The following is a 23,787-nucleotide window of genomic DNA, read 5'->3' as shown; positions in this document are numbered from 1 at the left end:
CACAATGTACAGCAATTCTTTTCTCAGTCCTTTGCTATAAAACATCCTTTTCCCAATTCAGTCCACAATCAAAACAGAATAAAAATATGAGGTTTTCACACTAAATGTGAGAAGAATTAATCATGTAACATACATACACGTGAATTAGGAGCACCACCATCTGCAAATTTCCTTGCAAGTCATGCACTATTCTGATTTGGAATTCCATTGCTGTTCTTTTACTGTCACCAGGTCAAAGCCCTGGAACTACTCCCTAATTGCACAGTTGGGGTATTTATTCTCTGCAAGGCAGGTTTATGAAGTCTGCTCACCTTCTCAAAGGCAATTAAAAGTGAGCAATAAAGCGCTGACCTAGCCAGTCACACCCACATCTATGAATTAATAAATAATTCTCATCATTATAGTTTAATTGTTTGCCAGAGCTGGCCAAGAGCAATCTTTCTAATCTATTAAATTACAGTAAATAGTGTAAAGCTGCAAATCCGAAAAAAAATCATAAAATACAAAGTTCTGATGAAAGACTGGGCATCTGAAATGTTCACATCGCTGTTCAATCCAGAGATGCCCTCTGACCTGTGATTTCAATAATTTTGGGAAAAAAAAACAGGGGCTGGTTCTGCAACTTTTTTTTCTGAAATGACTGCAAATACCTGATCAGCCAATTATGTGTTTGTAACTGAGACCTGTTGGTATTTGCAAACTTTATGCTTACTGACAAGCAGCTGTGCACAGTCACGGAGGTAAATCTGTTTTGTTCTCTAAATCAATTTTAGTCAACAGATTCAAAAATGTCAGGATCTTGTTAAAGTCCATGATTGAGACAATGAATTTTAGTTTCTATTATGGGAACTTAAAGTTAAGTGTGAGCACAAGAATAGTCTCAAATCAACTGCTTTAAAGTGAGAATTCATTCAAGTGGTTACAGCTCTGTATTTAAACAAGTTGGGACAATTTGGAATGATAATCATCGTGAGTATCAAGTAAGAGATTAAAAAACTGAGATTCGTCTAAAATCTACAAGGATCAGAAAATTTCACTAACTCTGTGTGCCGTAAGAAAGTTCTTTAATTGGAAATAGTTTTATTAAATCAGATTGACCGTTGATGGGTTTAAATGATGAATAGAGGACTTCAATAATAGGAAATATTTGATTTATTTTCACTTGAATTAAAAAGGTTTTCTACAAAGAGGTTAAAAGATGTGTAACTATTATAAGAACAGTGTTCTTTATTCTTATAACCAGATAAAATGATTTGTTTGAAGAATAAAATCCTAAACTGTTTATTTTGCAGATGAATATAAAAAATGGGAGACGAGGAGAGCAACTATTTATCTCAAATAATGGAGTTTTCTCACATCAGAAGACAGGTTAAGAGAGAGATTAGTGAACCTGGGCTGTTAAGTGAGCAGGGCATTGATTGAGAGACATAGGGTCAGAGAGATGTACAGCATGGAAATTTCTATAGATAAACTTCTATATAAGCTGAAACAGTGACTCTTCCTTTGTAGAACTTAAATCTTCATCATGTCCAAGCAAAGGACCGTGCGCCTGGAATGTGGGAAACCCAACCAGGTCATTTATGTGGTGGGAACTGTGCTCAATATTGATATTTACAAGTAAGTTGTAAGGCTCATTTGATTTTTCTTTTATTACATTAATTTATCCTTGTGCAAGTGTTTGATTCTCCTCAAATGTCACTGTGTAAATGCTGGGCTTCTGAATTCTGAACTCTAAGCCACTTAAGCAAGGGTAACCACTCCATACTTGCTGTCTCATTTTCTCATTCACTATGTCTTTGAGCAGCTACTTATGAGGTTGAATTGCAATGATTCATAGTGCAGGCTGAATATTGTGGAAACAGAGGGACCAGGTGTCTCTTGCTAATTTTGTAAAAGTATTATATCATTATATATATTGCTGAAACATTACTTCATGATTAGACATGACTATTCCAATGTTTTATCTGATGTGACAATGCTTCTGTTAGCTCCTGTAACACAAAGAACTGGCTTTGGATATTATGGTTTTGAAGAATCCAAGATGTTTATTACAGCTAATTATTATGTACAAAGTTATATTTCTCAGCCACAAGCCTTGACAATACCAAGCTAGTGGTTTGCAACAGAGGAGCATTTTCCAGTAGAGTGTCCTATTTCAAGTAATCTGAGGTAAGATAGAATATGGCATGGTTTTGCCCTAAGGTCATGTGCCATGTTTATACAATGAACATGTCTCAATATATACTGTCTGTGAGACATGATACAACAGGTATCTTTCAGCTGCTTGGAAATTGGCACTGACTGACCCAAGCAGAGTACATTTTGTAACCTTGCTTCCCTCAATTTCTTACTTGATATTAAATTTCTCTCTATCTCTCAGTTCAGTTGCATAGGTGACACCAGCAGTGCAGTTTAATAGTCATAGAGGTCTGCAGCCACAGAAAATGGCCATACAGAATGGAGGCTGGGCAGCTGAGTTCAGGGAACTTGTGAGTTTGCTCTGAAGCTAAAACTAATATCAAATTTAGTTTGCAATCTGTTTTTAAGTGTCCCAGACAGAGATACTAGATGAAGGGGAAAAAACTTTTTGTGACTGCAGAGAAAATTTGCCCAAAGCAAACCAAGTGAAGCTGTCCTAACCTGAATCTGAGAAAAGAGTTTTAGGGGGGAAATCACAGTGACTCGTCACTGAAGTTGTGGCTGTTTGTCAGGATCTTGCTGGGGTTATAAGTGCAATATCAGTCAGTCTTTTTTTCCCAATGTTTGTAATGAAACTTTCCACCCTTCCTTTTTGAGATGTGTGTTATAATTTGTGTTTATCTTCTTGTTTAATAAACTTTTTATTCTTTATTTTGAAAGTACACTGATAGCTTCTTGTGAATGTGTTTAGCAATTGGCCTGGACAGTTTAATAAAAAGTTTGGATTTAATAAGCCAGGTTGGCACTCTGAGATCTGTCTTAACAAATATTAATATAAGCTGAGATCAAAACACTGAAAAAAATACAAGTTATTTCCCTCTTTTTGGAATCCAAAATGCTTGCTTTACTTGTCCAAAAGACATTTATGCATGCACATGCATAAATTGTTATAATTAGCATGGTTTAAAAAAGCTTCATACACACTAATTGGCACAATAATGAGGTACATATATAAGGAACTTGTGAATTAGTGGGGCACCCAGCTCTTTGGTCATAGCTGATCTGATTATTCCACATTCCTGCCTATTCCTGATAACCACTCACCCAATCACTTAACCAAGGATCTACCTACTTCTGCCTTAAAATTATTTAGGCTCTCTTTAACTGCCCTTTGAGAAAGAGTTCTAAAGACCTATTGTGAGGGTGGTCTGTCTTCCTCTGACAGTTCTGTACCATGAGAGAACTATTGGAATGGAAGTACGACTCCACATTTAAGGGAGTCCTGAGTGGAATGTCCTCTCAGACATGTGAAGCTTCCTTCTTTCTTTTAAAAAGAAAAATAGGACCAGAATGGCAAAAAAATCTGGCCTCATATTTCTAAAAAGCACTACAGACAAAGAACAAAGAGAATAAGAAGTTTTAACAAACAAGATGAGTGGCACATACAGAACAAGATAGTATGCAGAAAATCCTGAAGGACATGCTATACATCTGATCTGCTAAATTTTGTTGGGGTAATTTAACTGAATAGGCTTTAAAAAAACCTCTAGGCAAAAGTGAGGCCTGCAGATGCTGGAAACCAGAGTTTAGATCAGAGTGGTGCTGGAAAAGCACAACAGGTCAGGCAATATCCGAAGAGCAGGAAAATCGACGTTTCGGGCAAAAGCCCTTCATCAGGAAAACACACTTTTCGACTCTGATCTTCAGCATCTGCAGTCCTCACTTTCTCCTGTTCATTCTAAGAGCTGGCTGTGAGGGAGCTGGATTAGCATCAAGAACTCTCCAAGTATCACTAAAGGGTTTCTTGGTGATGGGATACCGACCTCTGTATAGTTATTTCACATGCATTTATTTAGTATTATTAAGGTAGTTTCCTGATGAAGGGCTTTTGCCCGAAACGTCGATTTTCTTGCTCCTCGGATGTTGCCTGACCTGCTGTGTTTTTCCAGCACCACTCTGATCTAAACTTCAAAAAAACTTCTGCACTGGTCTCTATAACATAACCTCATCTCCTCCTCCTGGAGCCATGCCTCTCCAGACTACCTTTAGATCAATTTAAATTCACGTATCAGCTGAGGCCTCCATGAAGGGCCCACCATCTCAACCTCACCCCTCCATCTGATATGTGGTGACCTTAACCCCAATCCTCTCTCTCAATCTCACTCTCACACTCATTCTCATGAAGAAATACTGCATTCAATCTGATCTACAGCTATAGTAAAGATCTTGTGAAACATGAAAGGTTCAGAAAAGATTTACAAGGATGTTAGTAGGGTGGGAGAGTTTGAGCTATAGGGAGAGGCTGAATAGGCTGGGGCTATTTTCCCTAGAGCATTAGAGGTTGAGAGGTTACCTTACAGAAGTTTATAAAATCACAAGTGACATGGGTAGGGTGAATAGTCAAGATCTTTTACTTAGAGGTAGGGAGTCCAAACGTAGAGGGCATAGGTTTAAAGCGAGAGGGGAAATATTTAAAAGGGACCTAAGGGGCAACTTTTTCACGCAGAGGATGGTCCTTGTATGGGATGAACTGCCAGAGGAAGTTATGAAGGCTGGTGCAATTATGACATTTAAAAGGCATCTGGATGGGTAAATGAATGGGAAGGTTTTAGAGGGATATGTGCTGACAAATGGGACTAGAATAATTTAGGATATCTGGTCACATGGATGAGTTGGACTGGAGGATCTGTTTCCATGCTGTACATCTCTATGACTCTCTCTCATTCTCCCTCTCTCACACGCACACCCTCTCACTCTCACTCTCATTCACTCTCTAATAAGAGGGCAGTACTATGAACCTCTGGTTGTAGATGAGTTTATTTGTATATTTCTCCTCAAGAATGCTAGCTTCATAAAACGCACCTTTTTGTTTATCATTTTGGATGTCATGACACTTTTTTACTACTTTAATAATACTAAATAAATGCATGTGAAATAACTCCATAGAGGTTGGTATCCTGTCACCAAGACACCCTTTAGTGATACTTGGAGAGTCCATGATGCTGATCCAGCTCCCTCACAGCCAGCTCTCAGAATGAACAGGGTTCAATTCCCGCCTCAGGCGACTCCCTGTGTGGAGTTTGCGCATTCTCCCCGTGTCTGCGTGGGTTTCCTCCGGGTGCTCCGGTTTCCTCCCACAGTCCAAAAAAAAATGTGCAGGTCAGGTGAATTGACCAAAATTCCTGGTAGTGTTAGGTGTAGGGGAATGGGTCTGGGTGGGTTGCGGGTTGGTGTGGACTTGTTGGGCCGAAGGGCCTGTTTCCACACTGTAAGTAAGTAATCTAATCTAAAGGTTAGGAGCTAAATGCCATATGGTGACACCTGGTGGTTAGAATTTGCAACTGCATGCAAACACGCAGCTGTTCTGTATTTCAAGAATTTTAATGGGAAGTGCAATTAAAAATATCATAGGCATTACCAGAAAAATGAACCAAAAGGAATTCCTGGTGAAAAGCTTACGCCTGAAATGGCGACTCTCCTGCTCCTTTGATGCTGCCTGACCGGTATGCTTTTTCCAGCATTACACTTCTGACTCTGACTCTCCAGCATGTGCAGTCCTCACCTTTTCCTAATTACCAGAAAAAAACACCTAACAGGCAGAAATAGAAATGTTTAAATTGGTAACATCATTTGAGTTAAGTTGACATTTTCAATGTAAGCTGTGTAAGTACCTATTTCATGTACATGTGCATTCCCTTTTAATTTTTGATAGATAATATGTGATAGCAAAATCGCTAATGTTATGAGACATTATGTTGCAATACTTCTGCACAAAAAAGCAGTAAGGTATGTATGGAAACCATCTAGATGAGAAAATCAGAAACATCTTACAAATGGAAATACATAAATTGGGTTACCTTCTGGCATACATTGGCAATTGGTTATGGCATAGGGAATGGAAATTAAGGGAATGTAGTCTGATGAGTGGGCTGCGTGAAAAGATGATGTTCCGTAGGAATCTGTACTCTGGCCTCAACTTGCCACTATAAGAATCAGCGATTTAGATAAAGGAATTGAGTTGTGCATGCAGGTATGTAGATTCCTCCATATTAGCAAGAAATCATAGATGTTATCATGAAATTTCGGAGCTTAAGTGAGTGGTGAAAACTGTGCTGAATGGAGCTCAACAGGGAGACGGGTAACAAAAACAGAAAATTTTGGAAGTACGCAGCAGATCTGGCAGCAACTTAATACATGTCTGTTAATGCACCCTAAAGCAGCATCTGGAAAAAGTACAAACATTGTGCTGCTGTTGTAAATTTGAGTTCCTTCAGAGCTGGCTGTATCCTACTTGCACAAAACCCACTCCCGTGCATGTCAAACGTTGGCCGCCAGCCTATTGTGTGGCTTGATTTTACGTTCCACATCTGTGCAATGATCCTCTTAAGTTGTGAAGATGCAGCAGTCAGGAACAGGCAACGCAACAGCTCTTTGAGATTAAAAATCACACAACACCAGGTTATAGTCCAACAGATTTAATTGGAAGCACACTAGCTTTCGGAGCGACGCTCCTTCATCAGGTCGCTCCGAAAGTTAGTGTGCTTCCAATTAAACCTGTTGGACTATAACCTGGTGTTGTGTGATTTTTAACTTTGTACACCCCAGTCCAACACCGGCATCTCCGAATCATGCTCTTTGAGATGTGTGCAAGCATGTTCACGCATCATCTTAACAGAACTATGCAGTGCTTTCAAACACAGTACCATATGCAAATCCCATGTTCAAATCCTGTGGACTTGCCCCCTCCATCTCTGTAATCAACCCTACAATCCATCAAGAATTTTGCATTCGTTTAACTGTGACTACTGTCTATCTCCTAGATCCGAGCTGAGTTTTAATTCCAATTGCTGCTGACTGTAAGATTCTCTGAGCAGGGGTAGTCTGGGCGAGAAACTCAGTCCAGTATTGTATTTCCATAAGTTAAGATATAGCAAGTGAATATTTACCCTTTAGGTGTCTAATCAAAAATGATGCCCATCTTGTGGTGATTTGGAGCATTTGTAAAATGTGGATGATTCCCATAAGGAAGAGATTAAAGATTCCTTGAACTAAGTTAGTATGTCAGTTTAAACCCTGTTTTGAAAAAAAAAACATTGGTTTTGAATTAAGTAAGCAGATATCTGGACTTAAATGTTATCTTTCTCCAGGCCGGCACCTCTAGGATCCCGGTTCTTTGAAGTGCACTCCAGTTCTGGTGTCAAGTGTTCCATTTTAGATGTACATAATGTGACTGTTGCAGCTGATCAGGCGGCAAGGTGGGCCCTCAACAATGGAACCTTGCTTGTGATCACAATGGAAAAAATAAGCAAACATGTCAACGATAACAAGGTAAGATTGCTATACCTCTCCAGGCGTGCTTTCTGCAGAACAAAAATTTAGATTGAAATATTATGCTATGTAAATACTTTATTTTTAAAAAGTACATTATCTTTCCTGTCAATGGGTAGCATAATGAGAAGTTATACACATTTCCGTTGCACAGAACATGTGACAGATAGGGTTGAGCCAGGTAATTTGAGGAAGCAGTTTGGAAGTTTAAAAAAAAGTACAGGTTGACACTAGTGCCAGCCATCTAACCCAGTATGATATGCTATACAGGCTTTTCATGCAGCACTGGTGAGTGAATATCAATCAATGAGGTCCTTACATGGGGATTAATTGTCTACCAAGAGTCCCAACTGGCACAGGGACAAGAAGACCTCCCATGAATGTTCCCACTTGGATTTGTTTGGGGTGTTATGGCAGTGACACCCACACTTGCTTCTACAACCCCCACCCTGATCCTGTGTGGGAGCCCCTTAAAGCCCATCGTTTGGAGCTAATTGCACTAGTAGCAGGTAAAAAGCTAGATATGGCCTTGAAGGAACATACTCGCTGCAGCATATCAGACTGTTACTCAGCCTGACAGTAAGTCCTGCCACTGCTTCACTGTCTTCTCCTGGAACGTAACATTACATTTGAGAGAAACTGGAAAATATCATTAACCATGACTCATTAAACCAGACTCCTTTTAGTCTATGCTTTAATTTTCATAACAATTCTTATAAATGTTCACTAATTTCATCTAAATTTATGGTTCTGGAAGTTCAGCCACAACAGCAGTAAGACTAACTGACTTATAATTTGATGATTGTTCCCCATTCTTCAATTGACTTCAGTAGAAAGGGAACAAAATCAAAAACGTGCTGGAGCAATTCAGCAGGTCAGACAGCATCAGTAGAGAGAAAAACAGAGTCAATGTTTAGAACTGTTCTGATGAAGAGTCCCTGGATTCGAAATGTTGACCTGCATTCTCTCTACAAATGCTTCCAGTTCTGCCAAGTTTCTCCAGCACTTCGCTTTTTGTTTCAGATTTCTAGCATCCCCAGTTCTTTGTTTTTATTATCAGTAGCAAGGGAGTTTGGGCACAGTGTGTAATGACTGGCCGATCCAAAATATTCCCAATCTGATGTCTGAACTCTTCCTGTAGGTTACTGTTATCTTTTATGAAGACGAGTTGGATAAACCAGTTGACAAGATAGTTTTCCAGCTCACAGCTATCTGTAAGTAACTAACACTTTAGTTAAACAGGTCTTGCAATTCCAAGATATGAGATGCACTGTTTATGTCAATGGGGAATGAATTTTACTTTGCTGAGGTGCTACAGAGGTATTTACACAAAATGCTGTGGGATGGATTGTTAAGTGGGATGGTGATTTGTGTAAACCTGAGTTAGCTGTAGGAATATTGAGCTGGGGTGCATGAAAATTACAGCACAATCTTTTTAAAAAGCCAATTCTGGCTGAAAACTTTGCAGCTAAAGAGCTATACATGTGGTCACATGAATGGCATCCAGATTACATGAATATTTTGAGACTGGATCATGTTGCAAGAATGCAGGCAACCCAGAAAGAAGAAGCCAAAGTTGGGACAGGTACATGGCACAAAGGTGACGAAGGACTTTCCACAGTTTGAAAATTCCAAATTTTCATTTGGTTGTTCTTAGAGTGTAGACATTGATGGCACGACCAGTATTTATTACTCACCCCCATTTGCTATTGAAAATATTTGAGGAAAGTTAAGGATTAATCATATTTCTGCATATTTGAAGTCGCATGTAGATCAACTGGTAAAGACAGTAGATTTCCTTCCCTTAAGGACTTGAGTGAACTTGCCAAGTCATTACAACAATTCAGTAGTTTGTCATCATTCCAGATACTGTTTAAGAGACATGCTTGGTCTTTATTGCAGCTTTTATTTCAAACTGATTTTGAAAATTCCTCAGTTCCTACAGTGAGTTTTGAATTCAGTTCTCTGAGTCATTATCTTGGGTTTTAGCATTACTAATCTGGTAACATGACTGCTATGCCAGCAAATCCCCAGGGAGGCAGAGAGTGTTGATTGATTGTCTTCATCAAAATGATCTTTGAACCACTGGGGGGCAGTTATTACTGGAACTGAATGTCAACTCCCTCTCCCCCAAAGACTGCAGACAAAAGCTGCAAAAAAAATTTAATGACTAGTGACAGAATAACACACCAGCCATTCTCCTTTTTCTGCGCTGGCCACACTGATCACTACCCAGAAGGAAAAAATCAGTAAAACGAACTGGTGAATGAGACATAACTGGTCTGACACATCCTGTTTACTTCAGAACAGAGAATGAATGTGAGCAATACCTTCATTTCTAGATATTGATGTTTTTACTGAGTTTTTTTTCTCTTTGGGTAGTATTCTGCAAAAGCAAGATTCGTATAACTAACCATTCACAGTGCACCTTGGTTTCTGATGGTCTTTAACTTTGTCTTTTGCTTTACGACTACCCATAGCCCTTAACTGCAATGACTTACATACGGAAGATGAAAACAATTGCCTCCGTTTTGACAGAGCAATTCCTCCAAGTTTAATTTTTCCCTTGACAAGCAATCCACTGTCCCCAGTTGGTAATTATTCTCTGTATCCCTTCTTTAATAGTCATATCTCTGGATGTGGATGCAGATCGTGATGGCAACGTTGAGAAGAATAATCCCAATAAGGTAATTGAACAAAAACCTGCACTTTATGCTCTATAATGTATTTAGTCATAGAGTCATAGAGGTGTACAGTCTCCCCTTTGTTTACAGCAATGTTGGTGGAAGAACTAGAGAACACCAGAAAACAAGAAGAATAATTTGTACATTTTGCCTTTTAGTGTAGTAAATCATCCCTCAGGGTTCACAACATTCTCAGTCAAAATGTAACGCTAAGTTACAAAGCAATATTAGGATACATGCCTAAAATCTTGGTCAAGGAGGCAAGGTTCTAGAAGTTATAGCATGGACAGTTGAAGGCACAGTTGTTAATAATGGAAGGAAATGTTTTGGTGATGTGTATGTAGCCACAATTGGAGGAATATCGCGATATTGAAGCCTTGGAGGACTAGATGACGTAACAAAAATAGAAAGACATGTGGTCAGCTCACTTGTCAGGATGGTTTCTTTGTGATGCAGAGTGATGCTAACAGCACAGTTTCAATTCCCAATCCAACTGATGTTGCCAAAATGGTCTCACGTTCTCAACTTCACCCTTGCCTGAGGCATAGTGACCTTCAGGTTAGACTTATAAGCAGGCAACCACCCCCCCCCCAACAAAAATGCGAGAGAGGCACTATGGTAACTTTACCTTACATTGCATTTTATTTAGGGATCCTTCAGGATATTTTTTAAATGCATCACTTTGAATAAGGTTTTGATTACCTCTCCTAATTTCTCCTCCTTTTATCTTAATCTTTGTTTTCTGCTTGATTTTGTGAAGAGACTCAAGATATTTCTCTTCTATGTTAAAGGCACTATATAAATGTAAGCTTTTCTGATTTCTCTTTATTAGGGTTCCTGGAAGTGGGGTCCTAATGGACATGGAGCAATTCTTCTTGTGAACTGTGACAAGGAGATTGGATCTGCTGGATCCGACAGATATGATGATACAGTGCCAGTATTTGAAGGTGACGGGACATGTGTTGATGTATCACTGGCTGAGTCAAGTGCACTCAGAAATGAATTTTTGTGGGTGCATAAGGTTAAACTATAACTACAAAAGTAATAAATGATCACTTTCTGGTGAGGTGATAAAAATATACCAAGAAAAGTAGAGATTTCTGGCCTGTTTGCTCATTGAACATCCTGAGAGTGTAACTGCTCCCATTATTTACAGTCATATTTGGATATTTTTTCTTTCAGACCTTGGAGATATGTCTCATATGATCCTAAGAACTGAAGGACCTGACACTCTGCCGCCTGGCTATAAACTTCAGCTGTACATTTCAGCTTCTGATAAAGATAAAGTACAAGTCTTTCGTCATGACTTATGTGAGTTGGTGGCTGTGATTTTCACACTGGGATTGTGATTCCTGGGTTATTTCCAGGTCCTGGTCCCTTGCTTCAATATTGTCACTTGTGGCACTAAATTGAAATGTGAATGCCCTAATTAGGCTAGAGGCAAGCTAACTGCTCAATTAGAGGCACCAAGTGTAACCATGGAACTGCCTGTAAAGCATGCCAAAGGCAGCCATGATAGCCTCTGCCAGTGCCCTGCAGAAGGCAATAGGTAGCATCTCAGAGGGCCAGCAACCTCAATGAGCACAAAAGTGGCCAAAGGCAAAATTGCACATAAAGCGCAAGATTCAGTGCAAGATCCCCCAGCTTCTGACATTTTTAGGAACTAGAGCACATGTAACTCCTGCTCATTTTGTACCCAACTACTGTGCACCTGATTGTTGAGGGTTGGACATTGTAAATTCCTTTTCTGCCCTCCCAGAGCTTGTAGTCCCTCAAAGCCTTTAATTGGAGGTGATCGTGTTCCTGTTACGTAATCTCCACCTTCCCTTTTAAAAATTGTGTTGCATTCTGCAAGATGCAGTGCTATCCAGTTGAAAAATTTTTCAAAGGATTCCAACACACCCACCCAGTCCCACCAGCAATTGAAAATCCCAAGCTATTTGTTTGATATTCTTCAGAAGGTTAGATTTTCATGAATGCCATTACCTTTCTCTCTCTGTCAATTTCCAGGTTTTAAATACCCAATTTTGGTAACATATCATTCATGCCTCCTGATTTGTTTAATCTACTATTTGTTCACAAGCTTAGTGCAGCTCTGAATTGTGGACTTAAGGCACACATTCTGGTTTTTCAATTTTCTCAAATAAAATAAAGCAAGGAAAACTTTGAACGTTATTATCAACTTTCCACATGTTTCATGTTCTCACCCTAGTTTACAAAGTTTCTAATGCAAGACCTTGTTCAATTGTTTTTGTATTTTGTTTTGCACACTACAGCAAAAATGATGAATGTACTGGGCAGAAAGAAACTGTCCACTGTTATGGATTATACTAAAGGAAACAATGAATATCATTTCTTTGTCGAGGGGATCATGTTTCCAGATGAGAAGATTAGAAGCTTGGTCACCTTCAACCTCAGCCTGCTTGAACCAGTGGTAAAATTTGTACCCAATTTACGGTGTATTCTGTGAATGGTTGGGTTGGATGCATATGTGGGTTAAAGCCGTTGTATCCAATGCAGACTGTAAAATTCTAGCTTCTTTGTCATTAAGTCATAGAATCATAGAGATATACAGCATGGAAGCCTGTCCATGCCGACCAGATATCCCAACCCAATCTAATCCCACCTGCCAGCACCCGGCCCATATCCCTCCAAACCCTTCCTATTCATATACCCATCCAGATGACCTTTAAATGTTGCAATTGTACCAGCCTCCACCACATCCTCTGGCAGCTCATTCCATACACGTACCATCCTCCGCGTGAAAAAGTTGCCCCTTAGGTATCTTTTATATCTTTCTCCTCTCACCCTAAACCTATGCCCTCTAGTTCTGGACTCCCCCTCCCCAGGGAACAGATTTTGTCTATTTATCCTATCCATGCCCCTCATAATTTTGTAAACCTCTATAAGGTCACCCCTCAGACTCCGATGTTCCAGGGAAAACAGCCCCAGCCTGTTCAGCCTCTCCCTGTAGCTCAGATCCTCCAACCCTGGCAATGTCCTTGTAAATCTTTTCTGAATCCTTTCAAGTTTCACAACATCTTTCCGATAGGAAGGAGACCAGAATTGCACGTAATATTCCAACAGTGGCCTAACCAATGTCCTGTACAGCCGCAACATGACCTCCCAACCCCTGTACTCAATACTCTGATCAATAAAGGAAAGCATACCAAACGCCTTCTTCACTATCCTATCTACCTTCAACTCCACTTTCAAGGAGCTATAAACCTGCACTCCAAGGTGGTGAAGGAAGTGGATGCAGTGCCATTCAAGCAAGCTGCTTTGGTCTTGGATAGTGTCAAGTTTCTTGAATGTTCTTGGAGCTGTACCATCCAGGCAAGTGTTGAGTATATCATCACACTCCTGACTTGTGTCCTGTAGATGGTGGACCGATTTTGGGGATTGCTAGTCCCTGCGTTCTTGTAGCCATTGTGTTATGTGGCTTGTCCAGAGAGTTTCTGGTCAGTGATAACCTCAAAAAATGTTTGTTGATATTGGGGGCTTCAGTGATGGTAACACCTTTGAATGTTAAGGGGTAGTGGTTAGATGGTCTCCTATTGAAGATGATCATTGCCTGTCATTTGTCTAGCATGAATATTACTAGCCACTTTGCAGCCCAGACCTGGATATTGTCCAGATCTTGTTGCATTTGAACATGGACTACTTCATTATGTGAGGAGTTGAGAATTGTGTGGAACACTTTGCAAGCATCAGTGAGCACCCCATTTCTGACCTTATAATGGACAGAAAGTCATTGCTGAAGTAGCTGAAGATGATTGGGCTGAGGACACTACCCTGAGGAAGTCCTGCAGAAATGTACTGGAATTGAAATGATTGACTTCCATCAGGCCCAACCATCTTCTTACGTGCCAGGTATGACTCAAACCAGAGGGGTGTTTGCCCCCTGATACCCACTGATTCCAGATTCTAGATTGGAGTGGTGCTGGAAAAGCACAGCAGTTCAGGCAGCATCCGAAGAGTAGGAAAACTGATGTTTTGGGCAAAAGCCCTTAATCAGGAATAGAGCTCTAATCTAGAATCTGGTTTCCAGCATCTGCAGCCCTTGTTTTTACCCACTGATTCCAGTTTTGCTTTGGTTCGTTGATATCACAGTGGCTTAATACCAAGGACTGTCACTTTTACCTCACCTCTGAAATTCAGCTCTTTTGACTATGTTTGAACCAAGGCTGTAATGAGGTCAGGAGCTGTGTGGCCCTTGTGGAATCCAAACTGGGTGTCACAGACCAGTTTATAGCTGAACATGTGCTGCATGATAGCACTGTTAATGACACCTTCCATCAGTTTACTAATGATTTTGAGTAGACCGATGAGGTAGTGATTGGCCAGGTTAGATTTGTCCTGCTTTTTGTGGACAGGATATTCAGGGCAATTTTCCACATTTGTTGGGTAGGCTCCAGGGTTGTAACTGTTCTGAAAGAGCTTTGCTAAGTTCTAAAACACAAGTCTTCAGTACTATTGCAGGTCTGTTGTCAGAGTCCATAGCCTCTGCAGTACCAATTGCCTCCAACTGTTTCTTGATATCATATGGAGTGAATTGAATTGGTTGAAGATTGGTATCCGTGATGCTGGGAAGCACTGGAGGAGGCTGAGATGAATCATCCACTCTGTGAATGCTTCAGCCTTATCTTTTCCACTGATGTGCTGGGCTCCCCCATCGTTGAGAATGGGTATATCATGGACCTTCCCGTCCAGTGAGTTGTTTAATTCTCCACCACTGTTCACAGCTGGTTATGGCAGAACTGCAGAGCTTTGATTTGATCTATTGATAGTAGGATCACTTAGCTCTGTCTCTCACTTGCTTATGCTACCTGTTTGGTAGCTTTACCAGGTAGACACCTCATTTTTAGGTATATCTCGTGCTGCTTCTAGCATGCCCTCCTGCACTCTCTGAAATAACAACAGAGGCCAGTATCCCAACATCAAATCACACTTTATTTACACACAGAGTCCTTGACACTGATCCAGCTCTCTCGGAGCCACTGTCAGAGTGAACAGGATGTCTGACACTCTTATTTTTATCTGTCAGCCAGGGCTCCCTGATTGAGGCTATTAATTTGGTCCACTCAGGGAATTCATGTTCTATGTGGTCTACCTGGCTGACCTTGTTGCAACTACACTCCGCTGAACCAAGGTTTATTCTCTGACTTGATGTTAATGGTTGAGTGAGGGATATGCTAAGCCAAAAGGTTGCATATTTTGCTGGAGTACAATTCTGCTCCTGTTGGTGCCCAGTCTTGAGTTGCTAGGTCTGTTTGTTGTCTATTCTATTTAGCATAATGATAGTGACACATGACTTGAAATCGGGTATTCTCAGTGTAAAGGCAGGGTTTTATCTCCCCAAGGACTGTGTAGTAGTCATTCTTATTCAATACTGTCATAGATAGATGCATCTGCTGCCAGCAGCTTGATAAAGATGAGATTAAGTAAGTTTATCTCTCTTGGTTTCCTCACCACATGTCTCAGAGCCAGTCTAGCAGATATGTTCTTTAGGACTCAACCAACTGGATCAGTACTGCTCCTGCCAAGCCACTCTTGGTGGTGGACGTTGAAATCCCAAACCACAGTACATTTTGTACCCTTGCCATTTTCTGTGCTTCCTCTCAGTCACTGATTTATCAATCGAGGGAAGACAGTTCATGGTAATCAGCAGGAGGTTTTCTTGTCCATATTCAACCTGAAGCCATGAGACTTCAGGGGGTCTGGAATCAATGTTGTGGACTCATAGGCCACTTTACTCTTGAGAAGATTGTGGTTAGCTGCTTTTTTGAACAGCTGTAGTCCAGTACTGTAGGTAGATGCACAAAAGGTAGGGAGGGAATTCCAGGATTTAGACCCAGCAACAGTGATGTATTTCCAAGTCAGAATGATGAGTAACATGGAAGGGAATTTGTAGGTGGTGGTGTTACCATGTGACTGTTGCCCTAGTCCTTCTAGGTAGAAGTGGTCATGAGTTTGAAAGGTGTTGCCAAAGGATCTTTGGTGAAATAATTTGGTCAAATCATGTCTTTGTAGGACTGAACTGTGCAAAGATTAGTGAATGCTTTTTATCTACATTACAACTTTAAAAAAAAAATCATAATTTGCTATAAAGTGATGCAGGACATCACAGGATTGTAAATGGCACTTGTATCAATGCAAGTACTTTCTTGCTATGTGGAGTTCCATTCTTGTGCATTCTTGCAACTTTTGAAGATTTTGAACAATAACATTGAAATATAAACTTCTGTCCTGTAAAAGAAGTTAGCAGAATTCTTTGACATTGTGGGGAATTGTAATGGTGTGGGGCCATAACAGGCAGGTTTGAAATGACTTTATTGGTTGATGTAACTGCTCTTTATTGAAGGGACTGAGCTGACCATTATATCCTCCTGTCACTGGATATTGTTCACACACTCCTTCCTCTGCAACTTCATCATGCTGTGAGAAATAATGTCCTTCCATACTCTTTATAATCATTGTTTTTCAGCTTCCAAAAGTCTTGCACATTGTCAGGACATTGTAATGTGTGCATCATGCTATAATAATCATTGAGCTCTCACAGGCTTGTACCACAGAGCTTTATACAGGAAACTAGAATGGACTTGAAAGATATTCATTTGTCTACTCCACTGCATTTCCTGTTCATACAGTGCAAGCATCATTAATCTATAGATTCTTCTATCTGGAGAACTTTAATGAATTGAGAAATCATCACTGTAGACAGCCCTCATCAAGGCAGCATCCTTGTATTTGACATTCACATGAAAAATAAGGAAACTGTCAGTGAGTGCTAGTTGTGAGTTAGTGATGATGAAAGCCTTGCTATTCATCAAATTGAGAAAGTAGGGGTCATTATATTTGGTGCTTTGAGTGGCACATGTATTCAGTCAATAGATCTTTCCATCTGTGGGAATCTTAATTATCTATAGAACTAGATAACTGTATCTCTTTTTTGGGTTAGTTTTGGATTAAGTTTCTAGTGGTAGTGGGCTGCGGGGTGTCAGCCTGCGGTTGACATTTCCCAAATAATTTCGGGGGTGAGGGGTGTTGGGCCATTGGAAAGTTGTGGTGGCACCTTGCCATCCCTGTAGAGACATTAGAGAATTGAAAGGGTCACTGTAATTTTCTGTTACTTGCTGACCTTTCTAAAGATCTGGAAAGAAATTCAGCACCATTTACAAAGCTGAGCTCAAGCTAATTCTCAGTTAGTGGGACTTTCTTTGGGATTAAAACTATATCTTTAATGCACAGATTTGTCATAGTAACTACAACATTAGGGTAATGATTACATTTGTGTCTCCAGTAATTCTTACTGGATGCAAAGGAATGTACAGAATACTCCTCCAGTTGATATGAATTTTGAGATAAAAGTAAGAGTAAAATGCAGTGAAAATCCATCACAAAGGTGAGCCTCCTCCCACTGGCTCCTAAACAGGATTACACATGTTATTAGACAAGCTGGGAAACTTAATCCAGGAAGTATAAGGTTTTGATTGACGAAGTTGCATTATATGAGGTGAAGGGGAATATGTACTGCTGGAAAGTGAAATATCAACTCAAGTTTCTGTAAATGTATGATATTTGAATGCATTTTTTTTTCTAGTTTCAAGGACATGCTCCCATTTTCACTGAACACGTCATATTTCATTTAGCTCCATGGATAATGTTGCCTAACACTCTGGCTCCTCAGGAAGTGTTTGTGTGCAGGTATGAGACTGTCTTATAAAGAAGCAACTGGTTTTCATCATGGATTGAGCATCAACTTTCTTTAGTACATGCAGTAGTTCTCAAGATCAACCTGGTAAATAGTCACTGAAGTTGCCAGCTGCAGTTTGGTCAAATTTGGTCATTGAGTTTGCTTTCAGTTGGCTAAGTTTGGATTGCCATAAGGGCAGTTATGGAGCAATCTGTGATTGTGTATAATCCTTACCAGAGAGACCTGATACATGAAATATCTCAATATAATGACTGACTCTCGAGCAAATTTATCAAATTGATTATTTCTTTTTCTAGATTTCTCTGTAACTATAGACCACTTAAACTCATGTCTGTCCTGGAGTTATTATTATAACCTGTTAATAATGAGAGTGATCATTTGCATAATACTATAGACTTGTCAACCTCCATCTAACTAAACTAATTGAATTGTTAGAGGAGAGTTTTAACATGCTACATCAGGGAATGTCTAAAGGTGTTATTTATATGGTTTTCCAGAAGACATAGGTCTAAACAGAAAATTATTAGCAAAATGTAGTCCATGGAATTGAAGGGAACTGATAAATATGTCAATAGAATTAGTCAGGAAGTAGAAGACAGTCAAACAATAGTAAGTACTCCAGTCGGCTGGAAGTGACTAATGACGTCCTTCAAGGATCTGATCTGGACGTCAGGTTTTCAACAGATTTATCAGTGACTTGAAAGAAGGAGTAGCAAGTCTTAAAGTTAAATTTGCTAACAACCATAATTTAACTGATAGAGTAAGTATAAAATGGGAGCAGAAAAGAAAATTGGGCAAAACTGTGACCTGTGGAATTCAATGTGTGGACAATGTGGCGAAGTATGCAGTATATTTCACCTTGAACAAAAGAAATGGAGAGGGGTAGGAATTATGAAACAGGGATTTTGGAGGTACTGGAAAGGTACTGGAAAGTTGTAAAAACATTGAAAAGGTTAAAGGAATGTTAGTCTCAGTCTTAAGAGTTGATTGCAAATAGTTGAAATTTTGTGCTTCAATTAAATAAAACTTTTCTAAAATGAGTTCTAGGAAGGATATAGGGGCTTTAGAGGGGATAAAGCATACATTCCAAGGCTGAAAAGGTTAAATTATGAAAAGAGATTTTAAAGAATTGGCCTAGAGTATGGACAATTAAGTGTTGATCTAGTCCAGCTGTTCCCTTCAATAGAATCTTATTTCTTTTTTGTCTAGTGTAAGCAATAATGCAAAATTCCTTAAGGAATTCAGTGCTCTGGTGGAGAAGGCAGAGTGCAAGCTGACAGTTTGTCCTGAAGAAATGAATCGCCGTGATCGCTGGATACAGGTAAAATATTGAGTTCCTAAAATTCCAGTTTGCAGGAAGAGTGAACACATGTAAAAGGTAAGTGCTGCAGTAACCTTCATCTCCAGGAACAGCACGTGCAGTACTAAAAGATGGTCTCGAATCAGGCCATGCAGACCGGAAAACATCATTGGGGTAATAGAATCTCTAAATGAAATTTAGTTGCTATAGGTGCAGAAAAGAGCTCTTGATACCCTCCTCAATTTGCTCATCAAGGGATTGAATATCCCAGATCTTCAACAAATAAATTGCAAAAATAGTTTGTATGGTTTGATATTTTAATTAAATAAAAAAAGCAATTAATGGTACTAATTCGCTAGAAATTGATGTTTTCAAATTAGAATGTAATATTAGTAATTCCAGATCTTAATCTGAATTTTCACAGTACAAATACATAAGCACATTGAAAACACCAATAATGCAGTTTACATTTGGGATGTTAACACAATCAAAAAACTAGTACAGACAAACATGGATCTCTTGTTATGTCAGTCCTGATGAAGGGGCCCTGCCTGAAATGTTGATTCTCCTGCTCCTCGGATGCTGCCTGCCTGCTATGCTTTTTCCAGCACCACACTTTATCGACTCTGACTCTCCAACATCTGCAGTCCTCACTATTCCCTTGTCTTTAACTTTTATCTAGAAGAATATTGATGGTATTTCTTAATATCTATACTTACTAAAATTTATAAGAATTGTAAATCAAAAAGGGAATTTTTTAGGGTCTTAGATGGTGCAAGTCATTTAAAAATTGGCCTTGTATCAAGCAGTTATGAAGTTAATTTAGTTAAAAATCACACAACACCAGGTTATAGTCCAACAGATTTATTTGGAAGCACTAGCTTTTGGGGTGCCGCTCCACCTTCAGGTGATTGTGGAGAATAGGATCATGATCACAGAATTTATAGCTAAAGGAGTACAGTGTCATGGAGATGTGATAAATTAAACAATTTTAGATCAAATCTTTCATCTTTTAGAATGGGATATGCTGGTTTCTGTTCTTTGATATGTAAATCCCAGAAATTATTTTAAATTACATTCTCAACATAACTTAGCAATGAGGTGACCCCACTCTCTCACACACACACCTACATACTCACACGCCCATGCAGACCCTCTCACATACCTGTTGCCTCATCAAAAAACACCAGCTGATTAGTTAAACATGTTTCCCATTTAGAAACTTTAGCTTGCCACTTGAAGAACACCATTTCATTTTCTGCTTGTGGACCCTGCAGCCTTCAGTACTCAAATCAAACTCAATAATATTATGGCCTGAGTACCTTCTACAAATGTCCTTACCCCAACATAGGCCTTGTCAACACATGGGCTGCTAACACAACTATTCAATTGTCAGCTACTAATGGTTTCCCTTAGCAGCTACTGATTATTTCAGGTTGACCTTTACCCATTCCTTTGTCTGCCTAATTGTTGTTCTCACTCTTGCTATTTCGGCTCCAGCTCTGCTTTTAACTGTCCCTCCCTCCCCTGCCTTATCTTCAGATACAGTAGTCCCTCCATACCCGCCGAGGTTACATTCCAAGACCTACTGAAGAAGCTTGAAACCGCGGATAGGAGCGAACCCATTCATTTAAATGGGAAACTTACTTTCCCAGCAGCTTCCTGGTCCCTGGTGTTGGAACGTTCCCTATAATGTGTGCAAGCCGTGGTAAACCACGGGTAATACATTCCAAGACCTACTGAAGAAGCTTGAAACCGCGGATAGGAGCGAACCCATTCATTTAAATGGGAAACTTACTTTCCCAGCAGTTTCCTGGTCCCTGGAACGTTCCCTATAATGTGTGCAAGCCGTGGTAAACCACGGGTAACTGAAACTGTGGAAATCAAACCCATGGATACAGGGATCGCCTAGCTACAATCAGTTCTGAAGAAGGGTCACTGAACCCAAAATGTTAACTCTACTTTCTCTCCACAAATGCTGCCAGGCTTGCTGAATTTTCCCATCAACTTGTGTTTTTATTTCTAGTTTCTAGCATCCACAGTTATTCAGTTTTGTTTATATAGTACAATATAAAATTGTCATTTTTAAGAGCAAGTGAATGATCTCCTTTCTTCTGGCACCTCCCCTGTGACTAGGGAAGCCTGAAATGCACTTGCAACTTCCACTCTCACTACCTTTAATATCCTTAGATAACTGTATTAGTTTTGTACACAATAAAAAATTTGATTTTCTTACCCAATATTGCATGCTCTCAGTCATCTCTTGAACCTGCTAGAGTTGAAACATGTCACTCAGTTCCAGTCCCACATTCGATCATATTCTGCCCTGTTCTGTTCCTCAGGATTGTACATGTTTCAGAAGTATAATCACACCTTCTAAAAGCCCAATCTGTGTAACCCATCCTCATATAATAAATGGCCTTCCTCCTAACATCCCAGAAATCGGTTAAGCGATTAAATCAAGTACTTCAGATGCTGGTACTCTAAAACAAAAACAGAAAGTGGTGAAAATGCATCAGATCAGGCAGCATCAATGGAGAGAGAAAAAAAAATTAGCATATTGAATTCTTTGGTTTTTATAAGTAGTGGTTTTCTGCACTACTTCTAATGTAATTAAATAATTTTGTACATGAGATGATTAAAAGTATACACACTACTTCAGATGCAGTCTCGCTAACAACCTGTACAACTTTAGCAAAATTTCTCTACTTTTATTTTCAATTTGCCTTGCAATAAAATAAATTTGAACCCATAATGTAGGACAACAAACCAGATGCAGTACTGAGACAATATAGCTATGACTAATGTGCTATCTTGCCCGAGTTTCTATACCAAGGTCTTCTCATCTCAGGTTAGTGTAAAAATACTTTTAGCACTATTTCAAAGAAGTTCAGGAATATTGTCCCCAAAGCCCTGATGAATATTTATTCCTCAACTAACATCGTAAAATCTAGTTGTTTGACACCAGGACAATTAAATAGATATTGAAGACAGATAAGCAAAAGCTTGTGTGGATGTCTGAGAGAGAGGTGAAGAGGTTTAGGGATCTACTTCCCGACCTTCCGTTTACAATGGAATGAAGAAGATTAGGGTTGCACATAGCATTACAATTGGAAAACTGAGATTTCGAAGAATTGGAGAGCCAGACAAGGTTACAGAAGTAGTCAGGGACAAAAATATGGAAGGATATAAATATGAATATTCTCTTTCAAGATTAAGGCCTAACAATCTAGAAGGTCATGTTGGCCAGTGAATACATGGGTGATTAGTGAAAGGGTTTAGGTGTCAGTTGATCAATGCAGAGCACTTTTTTTTGTGTTAATAAAATTTAGCCTAAAGGCAATCGGTCTCTGCATAAAACCAGTCAGCCAAACAGCCAATGTCGGTCAAAGTTCAGTGAAACTATTTTCTCACCTGCACAGTCCAATAATACCAAATTTATAAGGAGGACCAGCACATCTTTTTTACGGCAACAATTAGAGAAATGCTTGTCACAGAACAATTGTGACATTGAATTTGCTTGTGGTGCATTGAAATGGGGCGGCTTTAGAGAATATTGACCATCTCCAAACCCACAGGAGTGTCCTGCTGACCAAAGCACATATTATGAAGAGATCCAGCACCACCTCCAGTGTGCTAGCGCAGCCTTTGGCCTCCTGAAGGAACGGGTGTTCAAGCACAACAACATCAGATTCAACTCCAAGCTCATGGTGTACAGAGCTGTGGTGGTTCCTGCCCTCCTATATGGCTCTGAGATGTGGATAGTCTAAAGCAGATATCTCAAGGCGCTGGAGCAGTACCACCAATGCTATCTGCAAAAGACCCTGTGAATGTCCTGGGAAGAAAGGTGCACCACTGCCAGCATCCACAACCAGGCCAACATCCCCTTCATCGATGCATTGACCACCCTTGCTTGCTGTGGTGGGCTGGGCATGTCATCCACATGACCGACAGGAGATTACCCAAGCTATCGCTCTACTACCAGCTTCGAAATGGCAGGCGAGCCCCAAGTGGACAGAGGAAATATAAATTAGCTGATGACACAAAGATAGATAAGAAAATAAGATGTGAAGAAGAGATAAGGGGGCTACAAAGGAATATGGATATGTCACATCAGTGGCAAAGATCCAGAAGTTTTATATGAAAAAAACATAAGCTGATTCATTTTGACAAGAAGAAAATAAAAGAAGCATAGTGACTAAATAAAATATTGCAGAGCTTGGAGATGCAGATGGAACTGTGCACAAATGAGGAAAAGTTTAGCATGCAGATGATGTAGGTAATTAGGAAAATTAATAGAATGTTATCAGTTATGCAAAAGTAATTGAAATCAAAGGTTATACTTCAGTTATATAGGGCATTGGTGAGACCATATTTGCTGTACAATGCACAGTTTTGGTCTCCTTATTCAAGGAAGGATGTAAATGCACTGGAAGCAGTACATAGAAGATTTACCAGACTAATGTAGAATGGGTGGCTTGTCTTATGAGGAAAGGTTGGGCAGGCTAAGCTTGTATCTGTGGGAGTTTAGGATAAAAGCAGTGACTTGATTGTATCACATAAGATCCAGAAATCTTTTGACAGTTTGGATGTAGAAGCAAATTTTTTTGTGGAAGAAT

The 23,787-nt window shown here is 39.7% G+C and overlaps 1 protein-coding gene across 1 annotated transcript in view; it reads left to right on the top strand.

The window, feature by feature from the left end:
* The first annotated feature begins 640 nt into the window (after positions 1 to 640).
* padi2 (peptidyl arginine deiminase, type II) overlaps positions 641 to 23,787 on the top strand; it is a 37,834-nt gene continuing 14,687 nt past the window's right edge. The window contains exons 1-10 of the mRNA XM_043675696.1: positions 641 to 740; positions 1,510 to 1,617; positions 7,287 to 7,467; positions 8,609 to 8,681; positions 10,093 to 10,154; positions 10,984 to 11,098; positions 11,334 to 11,462; positions 12,428 to 12,585; positions 17,755 to 17,858; positions 19,078 to 19,189. Of these exons, the coding sequence (XP_043531631.1) occupies positions 1,526 to 1,617; positions 7,287 to 7,467; positions 8,609 to 8,681; positions 10,093 to 10,154; positions 10,984 to 11,098; positions 11,334 to 11,462; positions 12,428 to 12,585; positions 17,755 to 17,858; positions 19,078 to 19,189 (1,026 nt within the window). The 5' untranslated portion in view covers positions 641 to 740; positions 1,510 to 1,525. The remainder of the gene's footprint in view (positions 741 to 1,509; positions 1,618 to 7,286; positions 7,468 to 8,608; positions 8,682 to 10,092; positions 10,155 to 10,983; positions 11,099 to 11,333; positions 11,463 to 12,427; positions 12,586 to 17,754; positions 17,859 to 19,077; positions 19,190 to 23,787) is intronic.

This window comes from Chiloscyllium plagiosum, chromosome 34 (genome assembly GCF_004010195.1).
Source record: "Chiloscyllium plagiosum isolate BGI_BamShark_2017 chromosome 34, ASM401019v2, whole genome shotgun sequence".
Taxonomy (NCBI): Eukaryota; Metazoa; Chordata; class Chondrichthyes; order Orectolobiformes; family Hemiscylliidae; genus Chiloscyllium; species Chiloscyllium plagiosum.
The sequence above is the reverse complement of the archived record's forward strand: the minus strand, read 5'-3'. Positions and strand labels throughout refer to the sequence as shown.